We start from the raw sequence: 27,994 nt of genomic DNA on the forward strand, positions 1-27,994 counted from the left end.
TGTTATTTTAATGTAAAACGGTCATATACTATTGTATGTTGTACATAATTATTCTTTGTATATATAATATATATGTATTATTTGACTATGCATATGGATGCAAAACTCACAAATAAAAAGAAACATTTGACAGACGTCATATTATATATTATATAGTTGGTATATAGGCCATAGAGTATAATATCGTATTATATTTCTATGCACCTACCTACTCATATTATAATACGAGGTCTTCGCCCTTCAGTGCTGTTAAAGACTAACCAACAAATTTACATTACTTGAATTAATGACATTAAAAGCAACCACACACCATACAATTCAGTAGGTACATACACTATTATAATATTTTATAATTAATAATATAATAATTAATAACTAATAAGTATACACAAATTAGTGTTACAGTATCTATGGACTAAAGACATCGGACTAAACGACAAGATATTCTCGGCAGAGACAACGTGTATGAGTGCCGACTACATAGGCATGCCCACGGATGCAGAAGAAGGTGCGGTGCAACATCTGAAAATATTTTGGGATCAATTGATTGGCCTGTGAGTTACGGTGATGGAAGTCTAGCAGCTTAGTAACAGTCGGTGGTTAGCCGGGGAAATACTATATTAAATATAAGGTGAAGATAAAATGGATCTGAACCAATTTTTCTATTAGATAATCGATACTTATTATACTTTGTACAGTTATACCTAAATAGTTTACAACAAATATAGGTGCCTAGTCAAAATTACAAATTATATTGTTATAACTAACTGTTCCGCTCGACGTTGCCCGTGCCAAAGATTTGTATTTTTTTTATAAATTCATCTGTAAACAAATGTATATGCCATATTTTTTTAATTTTAAAAGTAATATGTGACCAATGGAATCCGCTTAGATAAAAAAAATTTTCTTTTTTAGTAGGTAAGCTGAAAAAAATTTCATCAGTGAACTACCCTTTAGCTACCTATAGGAGTTGATAAAGAGCAATAATCACCCTCCAAGTCTCAAGGAATCTAATTTAGTAGAACGTTCTAGTAGATTTTTAGTCAATAAACTTCGAATAAACAAACATCCATTTTTAGCTGTGTCACCCAAATTTGCCCGTGAAAAAATGAAAAAATATCTATAAAATATAGCGATATATAGGTGTATTTTGGTTTTGATATACCTCGGTTCACTGGAAAATTTGCGTCGGTGTATTTCGCTTTGTTAACTAATTTGACCAAGATGGAAAATTCGCCTGTGGTGGATTGGATAATATAAATCGATATAAATCGAACGTGGTACAAACTACTCTTTAAACTTCCCTGATACCTACAAGAACAATATTAGATTTTTACAAAATCATTTAAGTAGTTTTTGAGCACCTATGACCTATATATTATATAGTATATAAGCTTCAAACAACAAACTCTCGTATTTGTTTTAAGATATAATTTCTTTATTTGCAACCATAAACATGACTATTTGATACATGCTTTTAAATCATCTGCCTGATTAACCAGTGGCAACCAAATAAATAAAAAAAAAAAATTTAAATTGATTTCTCTTATTAATATTATAATATGTAAGCTGTATATCTGTAACCAATCGTATATCTCTAAATCCTGGTGTGGAGAGTCGCTTATAAGGCCCAATTGCGAATCTAAAGTCTAAACCATCCAGGAACCTGAGGAACTCACTCAAACACGCACAAATAAATTCTTCAAAATCGGTCCAGCCTTTAGGAGGAGTTTAATGAAACACCCGTAGGCACAGAAGAATTAAACGTATAAAGTTAAAGATACTGTAGTAACAATAACATAGTAGTCTATACGTGCAGCGTATCATATAATTAATAGTTTTGCGGGTGCTCAAGACCTGATACCAATTAAATAACTTTTGTTCTTATCAATATTTTTTTACTTGTTTTGTATATATATTTCATTGACATACGCTAAATGTATAATATTATAAAATCTTCAAATTTTTATTTTTAAACACCTAGCCACCTAGGTTCTGAAAATAAAAAATAAAAAATAGCCAATTTGTAATTCTGGTATTTAGAAATATGTTGATTGTAAAAACATTTGTTTAAGTCTTGTAGTTTATTTTTAAATGTAATTTTTTTTCGTTAAATAAAGTTGATCTAGTCATAAAAAACATTTTTTAAATAAGTAGTATGCAATCTGTATTAGTTAACATAAGCATATATTATAATATATGCATTTATGCTAAGAGTAAAAATAATCATGAGTATATTTATAGAAAGAATCACTCAATGGTGTCCTAAAAAAGGTTACTTAGATAAATAGGAAAAGTTATTCCTGTTAAATGAATGAGTCTAACGTCTTCAAAAACAATTACAATTTAAAAATAATAAACTACTTTACTTTGATAAATGTTTTTACAGTCAAAAGTTTTCTAAAAACATAAATTGACAATTATTTGTCATATTGTAATTATTTTTAATATTAAAAATAAAAAAAGTGAGTAAGTGGATGTCGTTCAGCTGTACAACTGATTACAAGTGGGTCACTGTAATGGATAGTGTTAAATTTGAATTCAATGATATAATATCATTGTTTAATAAAAACGATTCTGAGCGAAAACGGTCAGTCAGCCATGATATTATTGTGAATAAAGTAATTCATATTACCTATTTATGTGGAACCTTGTTTTAAATGTTCAATCCTTAGCTATAAAAGTTGAACATTTTATAAGTTTTTAACTACAAAATAATTATTAAATTTTAAATTTTGTCAAAATTTGAACTTAAAATGCTTATAAAAAAAATTGTGTCAATGGATTTGTAATTTTTTTCATCTGCCTTTGAAACAATATACTAGGAGCCTTCTATTAAATTTTCAAGCATTTTTAACCAACAAATAAAATTTTATTGATATTTATAGAAAAACAAACTAAAAAAGTCCGTAAACAGAGTGGCGTATTTTTTTTTTTTTTTTGGGGGGGGGGGGGGGGTGTTCTTCATGTCTGGACACCCCCGACTTAAAAAAAATCCTAATATATTGGACATTAGTGTTATCATTTATTTTAGTAATTATAAAATAAATGGTATTTTTATATAAACGGCAAAACTGAAATTAATTTGATTAGATTCGACGAGACAGAGACTTATCTACAATTTATCAGGGATATCCAGAAATTATTTGAATCTCACCGGGTCATTACAATAGTTGAAATACCCACAGGCCGCAACAAAATTATTAACTTTTTTTATCTGTGAAAAGTAAAATAATATTTTTAAAAAAATTTTAATTCCACATTTTGTATCTACTTGATAATCCCTTTTTAATGAGTTATCATTGATAACTTATCGACCAACTTTCTAGCTATCATAGTTGAGGAGAAAAGTTAAAAAATAGAAATTTTGGACTGTTTACGCCGACGTTTTTATGGATTCAACCGCTTATACTATTATACCGCTTGGCGCTTAGGTGTGATATAAAATCTCTCTCATTAATATTTTATATTAAAGCTAGCTAAATTACCCACCAACTTATCATTACTGAGTTACATTTTTCTTATTTTCCTATTTAAAACAAATTCTTGAAGTTTTCAAAATCCAGACTTTTTCATTTCAGTTAATAAAAAAATAAAATATTGATATTATAAATCGATTTTTTTGTACACACCGACACCGTTCTAAACACGGTGCTCGTCTTTTAGACGTGCAAGCAAGTACCGCGTTAGAAACGGTGCTTGTCTTATCGCATCAACATATTAAAAATAGTTCTGTAACATAACAATAGTCGCGTTAAAGTTAAACACGGTGCTTGTCTCAAACGCAATAACAAAATAAAAATAGTTGGTCTCCAATGTGTTAATAAGAATTATAGAAATAACGAATCAATGTGTCATCAACTATTATACAATATTATTATAATTTAAAATGTTTAAAATAATATTGTTATTTTTATTATTATTCTAAAATTATACTTCAAAATGCAAAATAAACCAGTTATGTCTAAGTTTTTACGTATTACAAAAAAAGTGAAGTTTTAAAAGTAATTTTTCAGTCGTTTCCAAATAAATTTTTATACATTTATAATAAATAAATAGGTGAGGCGAAACACACCGTGGCTATAGTTTGGGCTACACCTACTGAAAAGCGCCGCCGTCGCCGTCTCAATTTATTTGGCAACTAAGTTTGTAAAAGTTTATTTTAATGGGCTTACAGAAAATGTAATATGTTTCGATTTTGATTTTGATGACTTGTTTGAGAGGTTCAATTAAATGTTGGACACCCCCCGATAAATCACCCAAAATACGCTACTGCGTAAACAGCTCAAAATAATTCAAAATATTTGGAAAATGTTATGGTGTATAGAAAATGCTAATATAAACATTCAGTAAAAATGTCATGTATACCTACGGTCATTTGTTCTAGAGTTGCACCAAAAACCAAAATCGATTTTCTCAAAAACAGATTTTGCATAAAAATTCCCGTTTTTCCTTAACTTTTCTTGGGAAATGTTTACTTTTGACCCCACAAAGTACCAACTAGATTCACTTTCCTATCAGAAAAGTTACTGTTGAAGAAAATCCAAGCATTTTTACTGTCCTATAAAAGGTGATAACACACAAAAATAAAAAAAAATTTAAAAAAAACACACATCATTATTAAATCAATACATTTGTTGCTTCGCTCAGAATCTAAAATAAAAAGATGGTAAGTGGGTGACGTTGTATATAGTAATATATTGGATATAAGTGGATAGAATTCGATACATAGGTGTAATATTCGATATTAACTTGAAATGGAATTTACATATTAGTAACTTATAAGGTAAGCTAATTAGAATAATTCACTATGCACTGTATCAGTTTAATTTCCAATATGGTACATTAGTATGGAATGGCCTTCGCGATAACATTCTAAATGCAGTAATTAACCAAAATAATATTGTCAGAATTTGTCTAAATAAATTTATGTTACAGGATCTACAAAATAAAATTACAGGGAATTTGGTATCTTACAATTAAGATAATTATATAAATAAATAGTGATAATACATTTATTGAAGCATGCTAAATTAGATTATCACTATCCAAGAACTTGGGCAATTAAAGACTAAAAGAGAATTTAGAAATTATGACTCACCTGTTAAATATACAAATAAATCTGATGGTCAGTCTTTTGTAGACTATTTGGGACCAACAATTTTTAATTCTATGCTATATGAATTTTAAAAAAATACAATAATGGGTGATTCTATGAATATTAAATATTATGTTGTATACTGTACACAAATATTTGTATTTATGTAAAGTCTATTTGATTTTTCTTTGTTTATCTATTTTGAAATGTAATGTTATAATATTAAGTCTATATTATATTATACTTTTACAGTTGTAAAATTTTTATAACTATATTGTTTAGATTTTTATATTATTTCATTATCTTATTGTTCTATTATGTTTATTATGTTATGTTATGTATATTATTTAATATTTTTAACTATAATAACTCCCTCTCTTCAACACAAGCTTTCAAGCTTAAAGATTTTAATTTTTAAAGTGTCTGTTTTCACTTTTTTGGATCAATAAAAAAAAATATATATCAGCTAGACAATAAAAAAAAAACTAATAATACCTAATCGAAAATATCATATGCTTTTAAATAGCTTAACATGAGTCAAAATATTTTTAAAATTGTATAGTGTATAGAAAATGCTAATATAAACATTCATTGAAAATAACATGTATCGTCGGTCTTTTTTTTAGAGTTACACCAGAAAGCAATATTGATTTTGTCAAAAACAGATTTTACGTAAAAATTACCATTTTTCCTTATTTTTTTATTTTTTTTTTCCTGGCGCTTTTGGAAACTACTGCAGTAGTTCCCATGGGAATTTAAAATTTTGATATATATGTACTCCCATCATATGTACTAACTAGATTCATTTTCTCGCCGGAAAATTGAGATATTGAAGTTCAAAATTGAAGCATTATTTCAACGTGTACACACTACACATAGATACACAAAAAAAACACATATTGTAAAATCAATACATTCATCGCTCCACCCAGAATCTAATATAAAATTTACCTACGCATAGGTAATTATTAATAATAATTGTCTTTAAAAAAAAATTAACGGGCCATAAATCCTTAACTGATGCTGGCCGATGAACGTACCTACTACAATATTGTTAATTATAATGAATTTGAATTATTTTAGATAGCTATTTGTAGACTATTTAGGGCGCTCTTCAAAAGGGTGAATGCCTGAATATCAAATGACTTAAATGCGTGAAGCAACGACTAAATAATAAGAAGTCAAAGGGATTATTATTAGAATTTTTAATGTAATTAAACGCACCTTCAGGTATATACATAATTATTATAACCGTTTAAAATATACACGATTGTGGTTCTATAACGACGAAAATTTAATCAATAAAATAATTGTAATTTATAAACACTTAATTTCGAATAAGTATAACTTTTTTTTTTACTGTTGGACGAACCGTGCTGTAGCCTTTTAACTATACATATCTGTCAATGGTAAGAAATGTATTGTTATATTTAAACTCAAATATTGATTTTATGTTTGACAATGTTACATTTTAAAAGCGTTGAGAATAAAATTTAAAGAAATATTTTAATAATGAAACAACTTATGTGACTTTAAGCTGGTTAACGTTGTCATACATGATTGCAATTTAACTTTTACATTCATCCGCTTTAGTGTACATAATTTGAAATACTTTTATACCTGTACCTAATTTCATAACCGAATTTTTCTCCCATCAGAATTCTAACATATTTGTGTCAAAGAAATGAATAACCCACAAGAATCACATATTTTTAATAAGCAAGACGTGTTAAATGATCCTATGACTAAAAAATACATAGGAAATCGTGAAGATTCAAACGAGTGTCTCAAACAACCCGAAAGTAAATTTTCTATTTGAATAGAATTTATTATAAATTATTAAACACGTTGGTGTAAAAGTTATTTAGGTGCGTGAGCCCCACTATAGTACACGAGTTGAAAAGCGAGCCGTGCAGCTCAGAGCGCCCCGGGTGGCATTTTTTCGGTAAGGCTATAGTAGTTTAGATAGTCCTACCGAAAAAATGCCACACGGAGCGCAATGATCACGGATCTCTTTTTGCCTCGCGTACTATAGTTTTAAAAAACTATTAGGTAATACTATAGACAATAATTATTAATGATTATATATAGTATATTAGTATTATTCATAGAATATAATACATTATACATAATATTCTGTATTTTATTACTTGATTTAGTGAAAGAGCATTTCAATAACGGAAAACCATATGATGTTAGTGATGTTTCTGATTCTTTAAAAGATGTACAGGTACGAAAACTGTTCCGTAAATTAATATAGATATCAATTTAGAAAAGTAGAATATCGTACAAGAAATAAGAAATATCGAAGTTAAACTTACCTATATATATACCTATTATACCTACTATCTTTGTCAACAATCAGTAATAACAAGCTGAGCTTAATTTATTGTGTAATATTATTTTAAATAACAGTTAAACTTTCACTGTGTATAGGACAGTGGTTTTCAACCGCGGGGTTACACAAAATCTCCACGGGAAAAGGAAAAAAAAATAATTAATTATTTTAAAAAAAATCATATTGTTATTTATTGCCGCCGCTGTCATGTAAATATGTAATAATATAATAATAATATAATACCTCAAAGTTCGTATCTGTTTTTTTTTTTGATCTTGAGCCCGGCAACTAAGGCCATTAGCTATTTTTTTGTTTATAGGTTTTTATGTTTTACTATATCTTTATTATTTATTAGTCTATTTGATTTAGTATAAAACATAGCCACCAGTTTTTTTGACGAGGAATGCAATGAAATAATAATTTAAAAGTATTATTAATTTGCTTATTGTACGAATAAAAGTTACTTTTATGTTATCACTTAGCAATAAAAGCTGTTTATACTTTTATTTACTAAGGATAAACGCCGTAAGTAAATTTTACTAATTTAATACTGATAAATTATTATTCAGAACAAAATTCACATTATTATTTTATCTTAACAGTGGCCATCTTAACATATTGACAGTTAACAAAATTTAACCAATTTAAAGTTTAAAGTGTCAATGTTTATTGAACTCAGCAACTCAAATAAAGTGTATACTTATTATTTTTCCGCGTACTGTATTTTTTTTTTAATAAAAGAAAAATTCTAAAATATACAGTTAAGAGTATTATTTTGATGTCAGGGTGACGCAGTGTTTGATTCTAGCGACTAAAGGTGACATGAATCAAAAAAGGTTGAGAACCGCTGGTATAGGAATAGTAAGAACTAAGAATCTATAAATCTTAGCAGTGGCGTATTTACAAGGGGGGGGGGGATTAAGGGGATTTATATAATTGGGGGGTATGTAATATGCACAGTTTTTCGGAGTCCTAACTTAAGGTTTCTAGCTTTAAAAGCGGGGCTACTGGATAAAATCATATCCCTCCCTCCATGACAAAAACCTAAATACGCCACAGAATCTTGCAATTACTCGTGCAGAAAAATTATGCAATAGGTATGTACATTGAATGTATTTAGTTCGTTTGTTTCTATTATATTTTTCCGACGTTATACAGTGGAAAATAGTAGATCATTACAGTGGCGATGGATTACAATTGAACTACGAGAATAAAATGCAATTAAAGGCGATCGAAAACGAGTTCGATGGATTAAAGGTTATTTATACGCTGTGCATGCGTTTGACAGTCTGTGGATATCATTACGTTTTTAGAATAATTAATACCTTATAATAAATATTATTTAGATACAAAACGAGTTAATTGCGGATAAAGTCCAGTTAATTACCAACATATACAAGTTTAGAAATGATCAGATAACAACGGTCAAAGATCAAATGGACAAGTATGCACATTACGTATTTATATCCCATTCATATTTCATATTATGCATAATAATATATTAAATAATCGTTTTTATCGCGGTATTATATTATATTTTTAATTATGACGTTCTCGTTACATTTACCTAAATATAGAATTCAAAAAGAAATTGAACAAATACACAACCGGAAAATAAAAAACGAATTGGATTATGTAGTATTCTTTAAAACCATTGTGGACAAAATGGTGGGAATCCATAGCCATGTCAACCAGTTTAATGTGACAGTAAACGGATTGGAGACCGCTGTCGAAGAGGCGTGTGAAAATAAAAAAATCATGACACAAATAATGGAGCTGTCCGAGTATATGAAGAATCAATATTATTTGCAGATGACCGAAGATCAACGGAACTTTACAGAGCAGATCAGAAAGAACGCGAGTGAAATGGACCAGTTAAAGGCGGACGTGGGTACCAAAGCCATTAAAGTCGATGAGCTGGAAAAGCGCAACGCCGATCAACAACTTTGCATTGATTTGCAACAGGAAATGATGACACGCATCGAAAAGTACATTGCCGATATGGTATACACTATATACAGTAATATAAATTATAATTTATACGTTTAATATTTACTGACATCAATTATCGATAATGATGATGATGATGATGATGATTGGCATAATTTCTATACGCGGCTGTATCGAATCCGTGTGTGGTTTAATTCATTGGTATTCATTTGTGCGTATAAGCGGTAGATACAAAATTTATTATACCATAGGGAAAATGGATATGTAATTAATCGCCTTTATTGAAAACTTATCAGGTTTTTTTTTAATTACATATAATTAATAAAATAACATTAATAATTATTGTGCTGCGTATAAAGTATATATAACACGCAATATAGCTCATCTATTATACGCAGTGTATGTAGGTATGTGCCTAAATTATTATTATTTATACGTATCGAAATATTATCGAATTTCATGTCCATATCATAGATTTTTAGCGATATATCAATATTATTATGTCAACAATCAATATGAAGTATTAAAATGTCTATAATATTGCAGTTATCAATTATCTATTCGCACTTAAAACGATTGGAGAATGAAAATAATGAGTTAACGGTGCCCAACGAGAACCAAAAAGAAATTGTTTTGCTATTAGCTGTGAGTAATAGTATACTAAGCAATACTATAAGTATTAGCAATTAGCATCCTATATATACATGTTCATAGTTCATATATATTATATATTATATAATATACATAACATTATAGGTTTGGTTAGATACTTAGAGTAAAATAATAAAACTAACCAACCCAATTTATAGAAACAATTGGAAGAAATTCGCGAGATCATTGGAAACGAGAAAGATCAAGACATAACAAATAATCTCCATATACAATTCATGGACAAATACGTAGAAAATGTCGACAAGGAAAAATATTTTTCTGTTGATTAAATGTTTTAATAAAGTTAAACAACTCTTAATGATGAAATCACGAAACTATAACTTTAACTTGGGTACCTATACCATCTTTAATCACTATTCACTATAGCAATAAATTACTGTTCATTATACTCAGTATATGAGCCACGAGGCGTGTTGGTGTATAACTATTTCACAACCGGCAGTGAAACACCCTAACGTCATACTTCTTATAGAAATATAGACCATATACGTATATAATTTATAAATAATGGATCAACAATATAGCACTATTTAACACTTCAACAGCAATATAAAAAGACAATTATTTTTGAGTTTAATGTTTGGACTAGGTTCCTGCTTACATAAATTAGTAAAGACCGGATTTATATAAATTTTAAACTGTAAAAAACATACACTAAAAAAAGTCAAAATAGACAAGAAAAAAATACAAAACATGCAAGATTAAATTTCAATTTTTATTAAATTTTAATTTTACAGTGTTAATTATTTATTAAGTTTTTTAAAATTTGTATAAACAAAAAGTAAAATGTATAACATATGTATTATGGCACAGATATTGAGATGTGCAGTACAAAAATGTAATTTATTAAATTCAATCGTTAAAAGATTGTAAACCAAGCAAATAACATTTTAGTAAGTACGAAAAATGTAATTCTTGGAATCGTAAAATATTTGATCTATAAACGTACTTACATAATATAATCTTTTTTTTTCCTCAACACCTATTTGGACCGTTAGGTTAACTACCTATTTGTATGCTTTTTGTTAAAATATGCAAAAATATGCAATCCATGCACTAACGTCAGAGTATGCAAAAATAATAAATATACAGTATAAAATGTTGATATTTAATCAATCATAAGTAATGATTTATGGACACTCATTGACTGCATGTATATGATGTTGAAAATAGCGATATGCATTTTATTCAAAATCCAGTCTTTAATAATTAGGTATATAATTGTACATAATATAGTTCGTATAAATTTAAAATTTTAAAAATAAATAAATACAAACTACTGGTAGGTAGATAAAATAATAAAGAATATAAGAACTATTTAAAAACTTTTCATTCCAAATATTATGCATACAAATATATATACAAATAAAAATGATCTGTATAATATATAAAAAAGAATGTTTGTGTGTCCTTGATGTATTCCTAAACCGTTCATCCGATTGTGATGAAATTTGGTACAGAGATAGATTAGACCTCTGGGAAAAAGATAGGCTAATTTAAAAAGGGTTTTAATAATAATAACTGTTAATACCTGTTGGCGCAGTGGCACTAATGTGCTTATGAATTTTAGTACAAAATGTCTCAAGATTAAACAACTTTTTTGGTGGACCAATTTTTTGCATTATTTTTTCTTATTTTTACTTGTTTGTGTTTCTTCTTTATCTATACATACGAATGTTTGGTTTTTTTATTTATCGGATTTTACTATTTTAGTACGGTTAGGTAAGGTTAGGATTTTGTATTTTTGGATTGTATTTAATGCGTTGTAGGTTGAATTAAGTAAAAACCACAAATTTGGTATAACTTTGATACTTTAGAGTTAAATTATACACTTACGTACAAACCACACGGGGTCCGCGATCTACCGCAGTTAGATTGCCTACCTGATAAAATACTGCTCGCATAATCACAAGCGAATCTCACGGACAACGCCCGGTCGGGATGACTATATATTAAAATATAATATCATTTACATTTAAAAAGACATTGCTCCTACTGCGGCGTGTTGCGTGTTACACCCAAATGAGTTGAACGATCACAATTTTTTTCCGGGCAACTTCTGGTAATGCAGCTAGTATAATATAATAATATTTAATTTAAACTGATCTTATTGTTAATGAAATTATTTTGATTTGTAAGAACATGGGTATTTATTTAAATATTAATTAATATAGAATGAAAATAAACAAATGTATACTATTGCTTTGGTGCGTTATGTTCAGTAACGGTTGTTAATTTTTCAAAAAACAAAGATTAGTTTTATAACATTACATTTAATAACTATAGAACTAACCAAAGCTCTAAATGAAATATAATTTATTTTAGTATACTTTACAAAAATGTGTATATCTTTTAATCAGTTTTTGATGATTTTATTCAGAACTTTTTTTAATATGAAACTCTTCTTTTATTTGAGGTGTCAACAGCCATGGAAGTTGAATAGGAATTGCTTTAATTTCACTTCGATCAGATTTGCAGGTTGTAGTTAAACTTGATTCTTCTTCGGCATTATCATGACCAATTATGTCAAGAGTGTGTGACCTTTCTGCGTATAATATTTGTGAAGTGTTAATAATTTGCTCTGAACATAATAAAGGTAAACCTTCGACGCCTTGTCTTTCATTTAAATCGGAATTTTTGCACGTTTCAGAATCGTTGTCCTTTAATGTGTTGTTAATTTCGATTGAACCGCCGACATTTCGATAATGATTATTTACCACATTCTTATTGTTATAGTTTTTGTTACTATTCTCGTCGTCAAGTTTTCCACTTTCATCTGGATTTAATTCGTCATTCGCGTAATTCATCTCTGCAGAAACGAATTCATTTTCGATATATTCAATCGTCAGCTCGGCCGATTCGTTTGAACATAAACGGTCATCGGTACACTGTTCAAGAGATGGTTCTACAGTATTGTTCGTCTCGACGTTATTCGGAGACGCGTCGGTTTTACTGTCGACGAAGTGTTCACATTTTTCATCTAATCGTTCTGCAAGTTCGTCACCATCTTCTGCGACAGTGATGATCGGGGGGTGGCCTGTATCGATGTATCCGCTGCTGCAGTCCACCGTGGTGATGCAGGTACTCCGGTCACCAGCAGGCATTCGATCACGCGGGTAATCTACGATGTCACTCTCGGCGTCACTTAAGCCTTTATCGTTATGGCCAACGTTGTCGCGTGTCGACCGATCAACAGAACCGTCAGCAGCTGCAGAGCCGTCTCCGCCATCGTTATTACCGTTGATTTCGCGTACCAATGGATTTGCGTCTTTGACGGACGATCCGTCGTCGGTGGAATCGTCGTCTGAAGAATCGCATTCATTGTAATAGTCTTTGGACACGATCAAACTGTCCGTAGAATCTCTCACGTCGACGCCTTCCCAATGGCCGCTGTCCCCGAAGGCTGACGGAGTAATTTGTACATTCCTATTTCGACGCATACTCATTAGTGCGTTTACGGAATCCGAAATCGTTTTTTGTTCGACTTCGTTTAATTTGGTTCTCATGGCTTGTTCCGCTTCGATACCACCCGTACTCCTGGATATATAAAAAAACGTATTTCACTATTGTACCTAAGTGGGTACCTGCGGTATAAGTATTGTTTTTAACTGAAATTTATAATTAATTCTCACCAAGCTTCAGCACACAAACGGTCCTTTTTGAATATTGGCCTCTCGTCTAGATTACGAAGTTCTTTCTGTAAAGATAAACACAATATTCGACTTACTCAAATAAAATATAAAATATTGTATGTTTATCAAATAACAAAATAAAGTATGAAAACGTTTATTATTTTTCTACTTGAGTATAATATTCTCCACTTGATTTTGTAAAAGACAAAAACATAAGTTATATAAGTTGAGCAACGAAGCTATCTACTACTACAAACAAATAAAACGATATTATATACTGTTTAGTATTTAACATAATTTTACAACTTACACATTTTATAGTTAATGTTTTCCGATAGTTTTTTATCTTCGAAATCACGCTATTTCCAGTTAAAGACAAAACGCGCAAAGATTCCATGTTGGTAAAAACCTATAAAATAAGTAAACAAATAAAAAAGGTGAATAAGAGGATTTCGCTCTGCTGTACAGTAGGTTACAAGTGGGTCACTATAATGGATAGTGTTAAATTTGAATTCAATGATATAATATCATTGTATAAGAAAAACGATTCTGAACTAAAACGGTCAGTCAGCCTATGATATTTCCAAGTATGTTTGATGATATTATTGTGAATAAAGTAATTTTTAAATTTTCAATCCTTAGCCATAAAAGTTAAAAATTTCATACATTTTTAACTAGAAAATAATTAATAAATTATAAATTTGATAAATGTTGTCAAAATTTGAACTTTAAATGCTTATAAAAAAAAATTGTGCCTATGTATTTTTAATATTTTTCAACTGCTATTAGAATGATATATCGGGAGCCTTATGTTAAATTTTCACGCTTTTTTACCCAACAAATAAAATTTCATTGATATTTATAGAAAAAAAAACTAAAAAAATTGAAAACTGACAATGTCCGTAAACAGCTCAAAAAGAGTCAAAATATTTTCAAAATTTTATGGTGTATAGAAAATACTAATATAAACATTCAGTCAAAATTTCAAGTATCTACAGTTATTCGTTTTTTAATTACAATAAAATAAGAAAATTGTTACATGAGAAATGAGTGAATATCAAATATTGTAAAAATATAAATTTCGGACGCTCATAAAAATGTAATTTAAGTTTCTTGTAGACATTTTTTGTTGATAAAGGTAGTACGATCTTATGAGTAATCTTATATTACATTTTCAAATCTTAGATTTAAAGAGAAAAATTTTTATGAATTCTCAACTCAAAATAATTTGCTAATTTTCGTGAATTTTCCGTATTTAGTCAAAATTTGAACTTTAAATGCTTATAAATAAAAACTGTGATTAAGGATTTTTAATTTTATAACCTAACCTAGGAGCCTTCTATTAAATTTTCAAGCTTTTTTACTCAACAAATAAAATTTTATTGATATTTATAGAAAAAAAAACTAAAAAAAATGGAAATTGACAATGTCCGTAAACAGCTCAAAATAAGTCAAAATATTTGGTAAATGTTATGGTGTATATGAAATGCAATTATAAACATTCAGTCAAAATTTCATGTCCCTACGGTCATTTGTTTTAGAATTACACCAAAAATCAAAATCGATTTTCTCAAAAACAGATTTTGCGTAAAAATTCCCGTTTTCCCTTAACTTTTCTTAGGAAATATTTACTATTGACCCCCCAAAGTACCAACTAGATTCACTTTCCTATCAGAAAAGTTACTGTTGAAGAAAATCCAAGCACTTTTACTGTCCTAAAAGGTGATGACAGACACAAAAATAAAAAAATAAATGTGGATAAGTGGATGTCGCTCTGCTGTACAAAAATAAAAATAAAATTTTAAAATTTAAAAAAAAAAACACATATCATTGTAAAATCAATACATTTATCGTTCCACTCAGAATCTAAAATTGAATATTTTATGCACTATTGTCTATTAGTTATAGTTACTATAGTTAGTAGGTACTTAGTAGTTTGCTAAATAGCGACTTACATCAATGATTTCTGGATCATCTAAGTAGTTAAATGAAAGATCGAGTATAGACAAGGTTTTACAGTTGACCAAATGAGCAATGTCGCTCGCTGTAGAAAGCTTGTTGTGAGATATAATCAACGAATTTAGGTCCTGCAAGTGATCTGAAATTCATTAAAAAAAAAATAATAATAACTATTATTTTTCAATTAAACTCGCCTGTTGCATGACTTGCCTAAATTTTCAATAATTTTAACGAAATTATGGCTCAAATTTATCGTGTTGAGTTTGATCAAGAAATCAAGATTTTCGATTTTGGAGATTGCGTTGTTGTGCATGTACAAACCGACGAGCTTTGTTTGATTGTCGAGTCCAGAAATGTTCGTTAAGCAATTGTTTTCTAACCACAGACATTTTAGCCCAGTATATTCTTCCAAGTTTTCAATCTTTGAAAATCCTTGAAATAACATTATGACATTAGATATATTAATTACAAATAGCCACATATCTGTAGACTTATTTAAAGAGCTGGGCAGAAATGTCTGTCCAAATAATTATCATGGTTCATTTATATATAATATGCGTAATCTACGCAGTAAGCATATTTTTCACATACCTCTAAAATGAAGATACAGTACATCATTGTGACTAGGGATTAAGTACAATTTATTTTGTTTGCAACTTTCCTTGATCGTTTCTTTTGTCATTCTGAAAATTATATTTATATCTAATTTTATTTATTCATATTTTTATTAATTAAAATAAAAACAAAGTATGATAGTTCCATTTAGTGCAAAATACATTATACATTGTTTTATTATATGCTAGCATTTACATTTAAAAAATTATACTCTAATTAAAATTGGATTGTGGTGCTCTATCACTTGATTTGACATATATTATGTATTTAATACATTTTAGATTTTGAGTGGAGCGATGAATGTATTGATTTTACAATGATGTGTGTTATATTTTTTTATTTTTTTATTATATATATTCTTGTGTCTGTCTTTGCCGTTTGGGGCAGTGAAACTACTTCGATTTTCTTCAACAATATCTTGTTCGATGGGAAAGTGAATCTAGTTGGTGTATTCGGAAGGTAAAAATTTAAAATGCCCAATCGTTTTCAAAAGCGCCGGGATAAACAACATAAAAATTAAGGAAAAACAATAATTTTTACGCAAAATCAGTTTTTGACAAAATCGATTTTGGTTTTTGGTGTAACATTAAAAATAATAACCGTAGATACATCACATTTTCAATACCTAGTTGTTAATATTCGTATTTTCTATACATAATAAAATTTTGAAAGTATTTTGACTCGTTATTTGAGCTGTTAACGAACATTTTCAGTTTTTAATTTTTTTTAGTTTTTTATTCAAATGCAATAAAATTTTATTTGTTGGGTCAAAAATCGTGAAAATTTAATACAAGGCTCCTGATATACTCTTACAATAGCAGTTGAAAATATTAAAAATAAAATACATAGGCACAATTATTTTTTATAAGCATTTAAATTTCGAATTTTGACAAAATTCATCATATTTAAAAACGATTTTTCTTTTAAAAATGTATAAAATGTTCAACTGTTCTAGCTAAGTATTTAAAATGTAAAACGAGGTTCGCCGTAAATAGGTTATATATCAATTACTTTATTCACAATAATATCATCAAATATATTTAATAATATCATAGGCTGACTAACCGTCCTAATATAACAGCAATTTATCTTTATGGATAAATAAATCACAATTAAATAGTAATGCAATACAATATAATACAGTGTAATATAATATTAATTGTAACGTACCCAGGCTCGAGACGTTTATGAAAACAATCGTTCAATTCATCAGTTTTTCCCATTTTGCCAATAATTACTTATGATTGGTGTTTATATTATTTTACAAATATTTTTTATTACAGTGCTTTTTATGTTTAGTCAAGTTCTAGAATCCAGAGTGAATATAATGTTTTAATCGATAATATTCGTCTGTATCCATAGTAATAAGTTATAACTGATAGTAATATCATAGGGTAAATGAAACAGATCCGTTTCTATAGAAAATAATATTTACTAAACGACTATACGAGTACATAGTTACGTAGATTTTAATAATATGGTTAAACCTTAAAATATTATACATTTTTTATTTATTTTTTAAATACAAATGGGCATAAGCCCTGCAAGTTACAATTTATTATAATGGTATAAGATAACTGAAAAAAATACATTCAATATAGTATATTATGATAAATGAATACAATGTTGCCATTTTGTCCAATTTCATAATTTTTTTTTAATTGTCAGAGGGGAATATTCTACAGCCCGCAGCGATCTCGGTTTTTCAATATTTTATTCTCAAACTTTATAATATGTCTAAAAAAATACAAGATAAAAAGCATTTTTTTACAATTTTTATTTTATACAACTATTTGAAATAAAATACAAAATCAGAGATCGATGCGGGCAGTAGGAAGTCTTCTTCTTTCAGATAAAAAAATAGTCATCAAAATCCGACAATACTACAAAGCTTGAGAGTTATTCCTGTAAAGTCATATTTTTCGATATAATACACTCTATCAACCCCCCCCCCCCCCCTCTAAATAGGTATCGGGTAGTAGATAAGTGGAAAAGTCATATAATTGAGGGGCAGCTAAAATATAAAATTTAATTTTCAAATTTTATTGAATTGTGGAAATCTTGAAAAACTGGCACCGGGACCTATAAAGAAAAAGTTACGGATGATCATTGGCTAACCTCGTCATACGGGCAATAATATGCTCGCTTTTTAAATAATTTGTTGTGAAATGAAAAATGTAGAAGTACCTACTATTGCGGGTGCATCAAACGCGGTATAACAAAACTGGGAGAGTTTACAATCACCCCATTGAACATCAGAACATGAACAATTAAGAATTAAGTAAACTAGTGCAAGAAAAGAAGGGGTGACTGTTTCTGTGCGGATATTTTATAATTTATTTATGTTACTATTAAGGTACGATTCCTATGTACGTGTCTAGAGACGCGCGGCAACGCGGCGCGGTTTGAATTCCAGCCGCTCTGTTGTTTTTCTAACCGCATGCCAAAATATAGATTCCTATACAACCGCGCAGCGGTACGGCGCGGCTATAAATATTACATTTTTAAATAATATTTACAATCGATCAAAATATTATTCTATTTTGGTAGGGGATTTAACATTACATTTCCTAGTGAGCACTGATTATTTTTGGTAATTGATTCAGTGTTCACTCTTTAGTGTTCGGTGTATTTTGAACAGTTTCAAGTGTGTTTCTCCTATTTTTGTCAAGTATGCCTATGACAAAAAAACAAAAAAAGTTTTTAAAATAATACAATAATACAATATATTTTAACAACTGAAAAAAACGAAGTCCACCAGATGTTTTTGTCGAGAAAAACCGAAGGATTTTACAATATACTGATTGAAAAACATTTATGGCGAGACGGTAATATATTTTTCTATGAATACCTATGTCGTATGAGGTAAGTTGAACTAATTTTTGCCAGAAATATATAATTTATTATTAAGGCTATAATTATTGTAATATTATTGAATTATTATTATTAACTAACTCGTACCGTATATACTTGTAATAATAGGATCGTGATATAAATTATAAAATTAGTCTAAATATTTTGAAAAGTATTGGGCGTTTTTTACACCAAGAGACAATGACTGACACAAAAAAACATATTTTTGTAAAAGAAATACACAGTTCATATTATGTTTATAGCCGTATGTCATGTATATTATTATAAATTATAAAACTATTTCAGTAAAAACTAAAATTGTTTAAATAAATATAATATTATATTACCTACCTACATTTAATCTCTAATGTAATAAAAAATGAAGAAATATAACCAGGGCTTAAAACCGTTATCAATAAAGTCGGTAATCAGCTCTGGTAGGAGCCGACATTTTTTGAACACCGGTAACCGGTTATTGTTTAATTTTGATATTTTGGTAACCGGTAACCGTTTCTTAAAAGATATTTCAAACACTATGATAACCGTTAATCGTTTAAAAACCATTGACAAGGTTTTTTTGGTAATCGATTACTGGTTAAAACCGGTTTTTAAAAATAACTTTTTTCAATTTTTTTATCATATTTTTAAAACAGTTTATTCAGGCCATTCGTGGGTTGATAACATAACTAATATTACAAAATCAAAAACTTAATATGCTTTAATTTGGTCGATTTCCCTCAATTTAAATATTTATTATTTATTTTTTCAAACTGCTTTAAAGCTTAAAACAAATGATCAAGATAATGGCGATCTTCATAAATCAAAAAAATAAATTGCATAAAAAAATGTTATTATTATAATTTTCTTATTTATAACTGTAAAAAACCAAAATTAAATATAATAACTTTCTACGATAACACTAAGAGTGATACATTGACATGGAACTTTTTAGTTGTATTGTATATATTATAGTACCCCAAAACCTAGGTCTGCAGATCGAGCATTCTACGCGGGAGTTTACCAATTGCGCTTAAAATTACCTTTTCATATACCAATTGCGCTCTAAACATTTTAGGGTTGATATACCAATTGCGCTCTAAAATGTTTAGGGTCGATAGACCAATTGCGCTTATACATTTTACACTACCTAAGGAAAACTTATTAGTCAGTTATAATTATATAATAAATGCTCGACCGGAGTTATACGATTTTTACGGGGGGTTGAGATCAAGTATTTGGTGACTGAAATATAATTTAATTTATGCCGACTGTAAAAATGTCGACCCGTAATTTCTTAAAACAAACTATGTGAAGTTCCTTATTTTTGGTTTTTCTGTATAATAGGTTATAATATTTCTGTTAATTGTATTACCTTAGCACTACTTACCGCACATGAATTAAGGGCAGCACTTAACTCATGACATATAAGTCACGTGTTGACCCTAAGGCCTAAACTAAAATAAAATAATAGGTGGTTAAATCATAAAGTAATAAGATGGCTATATTAATAGCAGGGCAACTACAGTAAAATAATACATTTGGTCAATAATAACATGCTGTTTTAAAAAAATATTTTCTGGTAAGTACGCCAAGTATCAAATGCCTACATAATATAATATTAATAAATAAATAAGTTTATTTCAAATTAAACAATAAAATAATATAGGATAAGGAAAACTTATTAGTTAGTTGTAATTATAAATATAATAAAAATAAACGAATAGGTACACTGATCACAAGTTTGATCGTCAATTATTCAAAATTAAATTGTAATTAAAAAAATAGTAAAAATATATATGAACAAATAAATGATTTTTGGGAGTATTATAATTCACATTTAAACATTTTTACAATAATAATAACACGACGTTTGATAAAATTCCCGATACTGTTATAAAATATAATATTATAACCAGTAATCAATTATTGATCAATAAAAACGTTTTTAATTTTTAAGAATTTTGGTGTTTTTATGTTGATGTTGATGGACTTAGATCGAACAACAATATTTTTATATCTGAAGGTAGCCGCTAGGTTAATTTGGATACAAGCGCAATTGGTATATTGACCGTAAAATATAAAGAGCGCAATTGGTGTACTAACCGTAAAATATAAGAGGCGCAATTGGTAGACTGACCCTAAAATACAAATTTTGTTTTAGGCGCAATTGGTCCATGCCCTTCTACGCTAGCCCTCGGATCGACCCTTGGAGCAAACACTACAAATAACGAATGCAGAACCAGGAGGGTTTGGGCTCTGGGAGTCATAATTTAATACAAAACTATTTATAAATGTATGCAAAACAAAGTATAATATGATAAACCCCTAACAATTTTGAAACAAATTGCTTAAAATTAAACTTGGAAGGTGGGGGACCTTATATAGTAAATTGTGGCACTGTATATAAATGTGTATATTTCTAAGAAACAAAGATCAATAAAAAAATAATCATGAACGACGACGTTTATGACAGTATTTATAATATATAGTTAAACACTTATACCTATAATATATGTGATATTCACAACAGATAAGCAATACTTGACGGCAATTAATTGGGGAAAAAAATTTAAAAATAGCTGGAAAATTAAATTAAATTATAATGTAATCATGATTCATGACATAATTCAAGTATTAAATTCCACGAAAAAACCGTTAATTTTTTTGGTCGGGAATAGGTTTTGGTTATAAAACCGGGATTGAAAATACGAGGTAACCGCTTTGATGTTAATATTTAGATATTTACCTTGATTACCGATAGCCAATAACCGCTTCCAGCATTCCAAAACTAAAAGCGGTTATCGGTTTTCGATTCTCAAATTACAAACAAAAACAAGTTAGTAAATATCTAATAGTAATATTTTTGATTTTTGATAAAATTACATTTGTTTTTTGGAGCACTTGTTTAAATGTTTAAATATTGTACATATATATTATAAAGTACTATTGCGGTTTTTGGATATAACAATTTTAAAAATTGTACGGTTTTAACCTACCAAAAGTGTGCGGTTTTGTCCTATATTTTATCGCAAGTGTGCGGTTTTAGGAGTCAACGGTCAATGTTGACCTCTCAAATGCATCAACCAGATTCACTTTCCCGTCAACAAAAGTTACTTAAGTTGAAAATTTAATCATTATTTCAACCACTTATCATTCACACACATATCAAAAAAAAAACTCTCTCCGCTCATCAGATCTAAAATTATAAGTCGATATAATTCGCAAGTATTTACAAATTTATAATACTATACTATAAAAATGACGACTTACCAAAAAAAATTATATAAATTGATTAATTCCTAAATATACTTTTGCAATTGCAACAAAATGTCTTGATAAACGAAAATCGAAAGGTTCTACGCCTTAAGCTACAAGTTACGTCTCTTACATAAGATGATATTTTTCTACTTTTTAGTAAATGTTTTTTTATGATTATACGTAACAAAATGTATTAATACTGATTTAACAACAATATATTTTATTTAAGTATAATTACTGTAACTATTAAAACAGTTTTTAAACAACTAACGTATTTTTATTGACATGACAAACATTATAATAGGAGGTATGTAAATATGTAATATTATAATATAACGTCATATTCAACTTGTAATTTTATTGTATAATTAAAGTTTTTAATAAATACAAACTTATTGTGATAATAATAGTCTTTATGATATGCAGAGTAATCAAAAAATCGTTCAATGGAAGTATTTATGAAAATGACAATCAAAAATATTCATCGATATACATAGATACGAAGTCTAGTTAAAGGTCAATAGATAGGTAATTATAATGAATGTAATTAATGAGGAGTTTTGCCTGAATCATATTCATATACACTAATATATCGATGTATATAAACATAACTTGAACTTAGAAGGTCATGTTGCTCATCAATTAATAGTTTTCATTTGAAACTTTGAACGTTAAACAAACCTAACCTACATAATATTTTTCTGGATTTCTACTCATTATCTATAGTGATTGAGTGTTTCCATATTCCTACGGTTTTAATTTTATCAAGTTAACAAAAATATATATGTTTTTAAAGTACACAGTACAGTGTGATTTATTATTTGTTTCGTCTGAGATGCAAATGCATCGTTATGATGTATGATATTAATGTAATAATTAAATAGGTACAATAATAAATTAAGATAATTAATGCCAATTTAATAGCTGATTACTCGACCTAACCTAACCTACATAATATTTTTCTGGATTTCTACACATTATCTATAGTGATTGAGTGTTTCCATATTTCTACGGTTTTAATTTTATCAAGTTAACAAAAATATATATGGTTTTAAAGTACACAGTACAGTGTGATTTATTATTTGTTTCGTCTGAGATGCAAATGTATCGTCATGATGTATGATATTAATGTACCTAATAATTGAATAGGTACAATAATAAATTAAGATAATTAATGCCAATTTAATAGCCGATACTCGACATATAAAATTGTATGTGGTATTATCACAATCGTAGGTATTATTGTAATTTGTTAGAACTATAATTATTAATTACCAATAAGCTTTGAAACGAATTCCGAGGTAAACATATCTTAATAGTAAATGCATAGTATGGTAACAGCAGGTAATAAAAATTTTAAAGTTTGAATGCGACATTGAACATTTGTTGACCATTGTTATTTGTTAATATGTACTTACACTAATATTGTTTGATGCTATATAATATATACATTAAATAAGCAATAACAATGTATTATCATTAAGTTTAAATTTAATACAACTTATACTCAATAATATTATATAATACCTAGGTACCTATATTGATATAATTTGATAAACTTTATTACGTACCTAATACAGTTTTATTATTGTAGAACTATAAGTATTTTTTATTATTTCCAAATGTTGTTATTGTAATTGAAAAACATAATACATACATATAAAATATAAATAGCAGTATGACTCATGAGTCATGGCTGATATTATACCTACTGGCAACGGTCGTTTATAAAATCATAATTTATAAATTATTTTAAATTTATTATTATTTATTACTTACTTACATTAAAATACTAACTTGTATTAGGTACACCCAACGGTTAATTGTTGCTAACTGTAAACACACACCTTATTATTTAGTTGTTCTATCAACTTGTTTTTTATAACTTGTACTTGAGTCTGGAATATAATCGTATATATAATTAACTAACTACCTACCCCTACAATGATATTAGAGCTTAGAACAAAAACGAATCAACTATCTAAACATAATTATATAGATTAAAAAATAATACATGATTTTTAAGAATTTAATATCCATTTTGAAATATTTTTTAACAATAATCGTTAGGAAGTAAGTTTATTAATTTATTATTATATAGGTACCTAATTTAATGTTGGTTGATTAATTATTATTTGATAAACGTATTATTATAGTTTATAATTTAAACGTCTTTAAGTATTATATATTTCTAATTTGTATACAAATTATCTGTATCAATTAAATATTATAAGAAATCTAATACCTAAACTGATATTTATTAAATTTGGTATTCCAAAATTTTAAACCAATATTTTAAATATTTATACACAAATTTAATATCAAATTTGTTCACGATTTATTATTTAATATTATAGCATTTAGTTTGGTGATTCATAGTATTTAATTTATTTTCTTATATGTTAATAAAAATACTCAGCCCTTAGGCTATGGTTTTACGCAATATTAGTAAAATAAATTAACATATAATTACCTAGGTAACTTTAAAAAAAAATATTTTTTTTTATTCATAATCACATAGGTTAGTATGTAATAGGTATAGTACCTATTTATTACCATCGATTATAAACCATACCTAATTATTAATTAATTAAGTTTTACTGACAATGAATCAAACATAGAAGTTTGAGTTATTATAATCAATGGTAGTAAGTAGCCAAGTAGGTACATTTTTCTTAATCATATTATAGATGAACAAATGATAAATTATAATAATATATATATTAATTGTAATCAAGAAGGTATCCTTTCTAAATCTAATTCACATTTTATTTTAAGAAGATTTGGATCAAACGCATATTTTTCTGCACAATGGTTGAATTCTTGTCCTGTGCTGGCCGCCTCAATCATAGCTTTTCTCATTCCATCGGTATCTATTGTTCTCAAGTTGGTCACTAATCGTAATGCTGCCCACACTCTTATGTGAGCCGTAATGCACCCGTGATTATAATTTCCGTATTCACCACATTGATAGTCCCACGGTAACGTATAATGGTATTGAGGCCACAGGCTTTTGTTTATGACGAATACCAGATTTGTTTGAATAGAATACCTGTATCAAACAAACTGGGTTTAATTTAAATCTAGTTTATACCGTTTAGGTAAAGTCAGATTTTTCATCGACAAGGTTAATATTAATAAGAGTCATCTTATTTATCTTAAGACTTAATAACAGGTAACGGTAACGCATAGTATCTATTATACATCAATTTATATGATTTTATGAACCAATAACTACTTAAATATTTTTAACTTCATTTGTAAGTACCTATTTTGTAATCAGTACCCATAGCTGTCAGGAACTTAAATACCAAATAATTAATATACCCATATTTTCAGTTTATAAAACTAATATGATTATTTAAAAAATTGGATGTTATTTTAATATTTTTACATGTTAGTTTGGAAATTTTGTTTATAGTAGGAAATTGTATTATTATTGCTTACGTTACTCTTAAGTTTAAATTTGAACGAAATAATAATCGGATTTGTTAATGTATATACAGGTATATGACATTAAGTAGGTATTAGATAAAGAATTTAAAACGCCGTAATTCTGCCAATATTGTACTTTTAATATGGGCTATGTTTATTGTTTATAGATATATGTATACTGTGTATACAGTGTATACATATAGACAATAATAAATAAATCAAAATTCATGGACTGTAATGTCATCATTCGTCATATTATACTTATATGGCTCGTTTTATTTTCAGTAGATACAATAGGTATTATAGGTACATAGTACGTCATACTACCTACACAATACATTATTGATTAAAAAATATATAACAATTTTAAATTTAAAAAAAAATAAGTTAAAATGGGTTGGAAAAAATAGAGCATAAATTCGATGAGCGTCTGAAGTTATTTTTATAGTTGCAAGTTATAAGTTATAATATATGTTGTAAGATATAACTTATAAATTATATTATAGCACAACATATTAAAACCATATAGATATTACATAAGAAATTAAATTAATTTTCACTACCTATTTATAGTTTAATAAATTAAATACCTATGTTGATTTATTGGTATATTTTGTTGGCTTTTTTAATAATTTAATAGTACGAAATGTATTAATTGTAAATTTGTAAATTACTTGTTAAGTGGTTCTAGTCCCCAAATTATGGTGGCTGCATTTAAAATCCAACTGTAATGTAACGATACGGTGACTCTGAGGAATCCAACGATAAAAATTGAACACATAAGTGACTCATCCCAGAGTTCAGACGGCAAAAACACGGTGACCATCACCAACAATGGAGCCAGCAACCAATAAAGTCTAAAGCAAAACATACAAATAGTATTATTAATGAAAACTTAATTGGAAAGTTTTACCTTTTTTGCCACATTACAATAGGATCTTGCTCCAAATCTTTGACATTAATAGTTTTTAACAATTTCTCATGATCAGGATGACTTGTTACCAATTTGTTTGTAAAATAGGCATAGAAAAAGCCTCGGTGTGGGTTAAAAGGATCTTTTTCTGTACCAAAATGCGCATGATGCAATCGGTGTTCTAACACCCAGTCGTAAAGTGATCCCTGAAAATAATATTATTGTATTAGGATATCGTATGTATTAACATTTTGATGATTTGTACATACTTGACATATTAAAGTCTGTGCAAAAGCCAAAAATCCTCTGAGCACGGTACTGGCTGTGAAGCTTAAATGTGCCCATAATCGATGAGCCCCAGCACTTAAGCCGAGGACAGATACATAGACAAGACATATCGCTATGGAAATGATTGCAATTTACTATTTAAAATAGGTTACCTACCAAGGTAGTATAAATAAATACAAATATGAATAGTTATCTGTAAAATCTAAATAATTACTATAAAATATAGTAGTCCATTTAGCTTGGAAAACTACGAAGTAGAGTCCGATCAAAGCAGAAAAATGAAGGTATAAATAATAAAGAACACTTGGCCATCGCGTTTCTCTCGGTATTCTGGTGTCCTTATCCGCCATTATAAATAGGTCTGACCAAAATTACCGACTTTAAAACTTTTATTTATGCACGTCCTTTTATTTAAAATATATGTTGAGATCGATATGTCAAATGATACTAATTCAGATACGCATTTCTGCCAAAAAAAATAATTAAATTATGTATAATTAAATTAAATACAAGCATCCGTAGAAATTGATATCTATAAAATATACCATATACCAAATATGATTCGTTATTTGTATAGCATAAACGTGTAGAGTATAATTTATTGATTTACCTTAAATAAACGTAGGTACTTACCTTAATGTTGAAAAATTCTTCGTCGAAGTCCGGCGAACAACTGTGCGAACGTATGCACCTCTTGAAGGTCAATCGTATTCGTCGACCTGTTGGTTTTACATACATACGATTTGATAGAATAGATTTATAGTATGGCGTCTACGTTTGTCGCATAGTAATTATTATGCGTACCTATTCAATATATTGTACTTGTTATTTCGGTTGGACAATAGTTTGACTAAATAATATGCAATATGTACCTATGTTGTCAAGTGATATTGATTTACCAGACAACTACAATAATATATGAAATCAATGTATCCCGGAAATCCTGTACTGTACACTACTGTACATATTTACACGATATTTAC

The 27,994-nt window shown here is 28.2% G+C and overlaps 4 protein-coding genes across 4 annotated transcripts; 1 reads left to right on the forward strand and 3 right to left on the reverse strand.

Moving 5' to 3' along the window:
- Nucleotides 1-6,767: 6,767 nt before the first annotated feature.
- LOC132948435 (uncharacterized) lies at nt 6,768-10,327 on the forward strand (the record flags this gene model as incomplete). The annotated part of the gene is made up of 7 exons (XM_061018887.1): nt 6,768-6,900; nt 7,258-7,328; nt 8,595-8,693; nt 8,783-8,880; nt 9,014-9,440; nt 9,933-10,031; nt 10,196-10,327. Coding segments are annotated over 7 exons (1,059 nt in total), but the record flags the coding sequence as incomplete, so codon positions are not given.
- A 1,890-nt stretch (nt 10,328-12,217) lies between these two features.
- LOC132949365 (dynein axonemal assembly factor 1 homolog) lies at nt 12,218-15,771 on the reverse strand. The gene is made up of 4 exons (XM_061020224.1): nt 15,646-15,771; nt 14,001-14,099; nt 13,691-13,755; nt 12,218-13,595 (listed from the first exon to the last, which is right to left on the reverse strand). Exons 2-4 carry the CDS (start codon nt 14,085-14,087, stop codon nt 12,431-12,433), a joined length of 1,317 nt encoding a protein of 438 aa, XP_060876207.1. The 5' UTR covers nt 14,088-14,099; nt 15,646-15,771; the 3' UTR covers nt 12,218-12,430.
- On the reverse strand, nt 15,619-17,568 carry LOC132948436 (dynein axonemal assembly factor 1-like). The gene is made up of 4 exons (XM_061018888.1): nt 17,435-17,568; nt 16,241-16,332; nt 15,860-16,081; nt 15,619-15,788 (listed from the first exon to the last, which is right to left on the reverse strand). Exons 1-4 carry the CDS (start codon nt 17,485-17,487, stop codon nt 15,619-15,621), a joined length of 537 nt encoding a protein of 178 aa, XP_060874871.1. The 5' UTR covers nt 17,488-17,568.
- Nucleotides 17,569-25,077: 7,509 nt separating this feature from the next.
- Nucleotides 25,078-27,866, reverse strand: LOC132948733 (acyl-CoA Delta-9 desaturase). The gene is given in 7 exon segments (XM_061019358.1): nt 25,078-25,427; nt 26,485-26,667; nt 26,724-26,929; nt 26,993-27,123; nt 27,226-27,370; nt 27,373-27,477; nt 27,645-27,866. Coding segments are annotated over 7 exon segments (1,194 nt in total). The 5' UTR covers nt 27,750-27,866; the 3' UTR covers nt 25,078-25,108.
- Nucleotides 27,867-27,994: the final 128 nt, after the last annotated feature.

This window comes from Metopolophium dirhodum, chromosome 7 (assembly GCF_019925205.1).
Source record: "Metopolophium dirhodum isolate CAU chromosome 7, ASM1992520v1, whole genome shotgun sequence".
NCBI lineage: Eukaryota > Metazoa > Arthropoda > Insecta > Hemiptera > Aphididae > Metopolophium > Metopolophium dirhodum.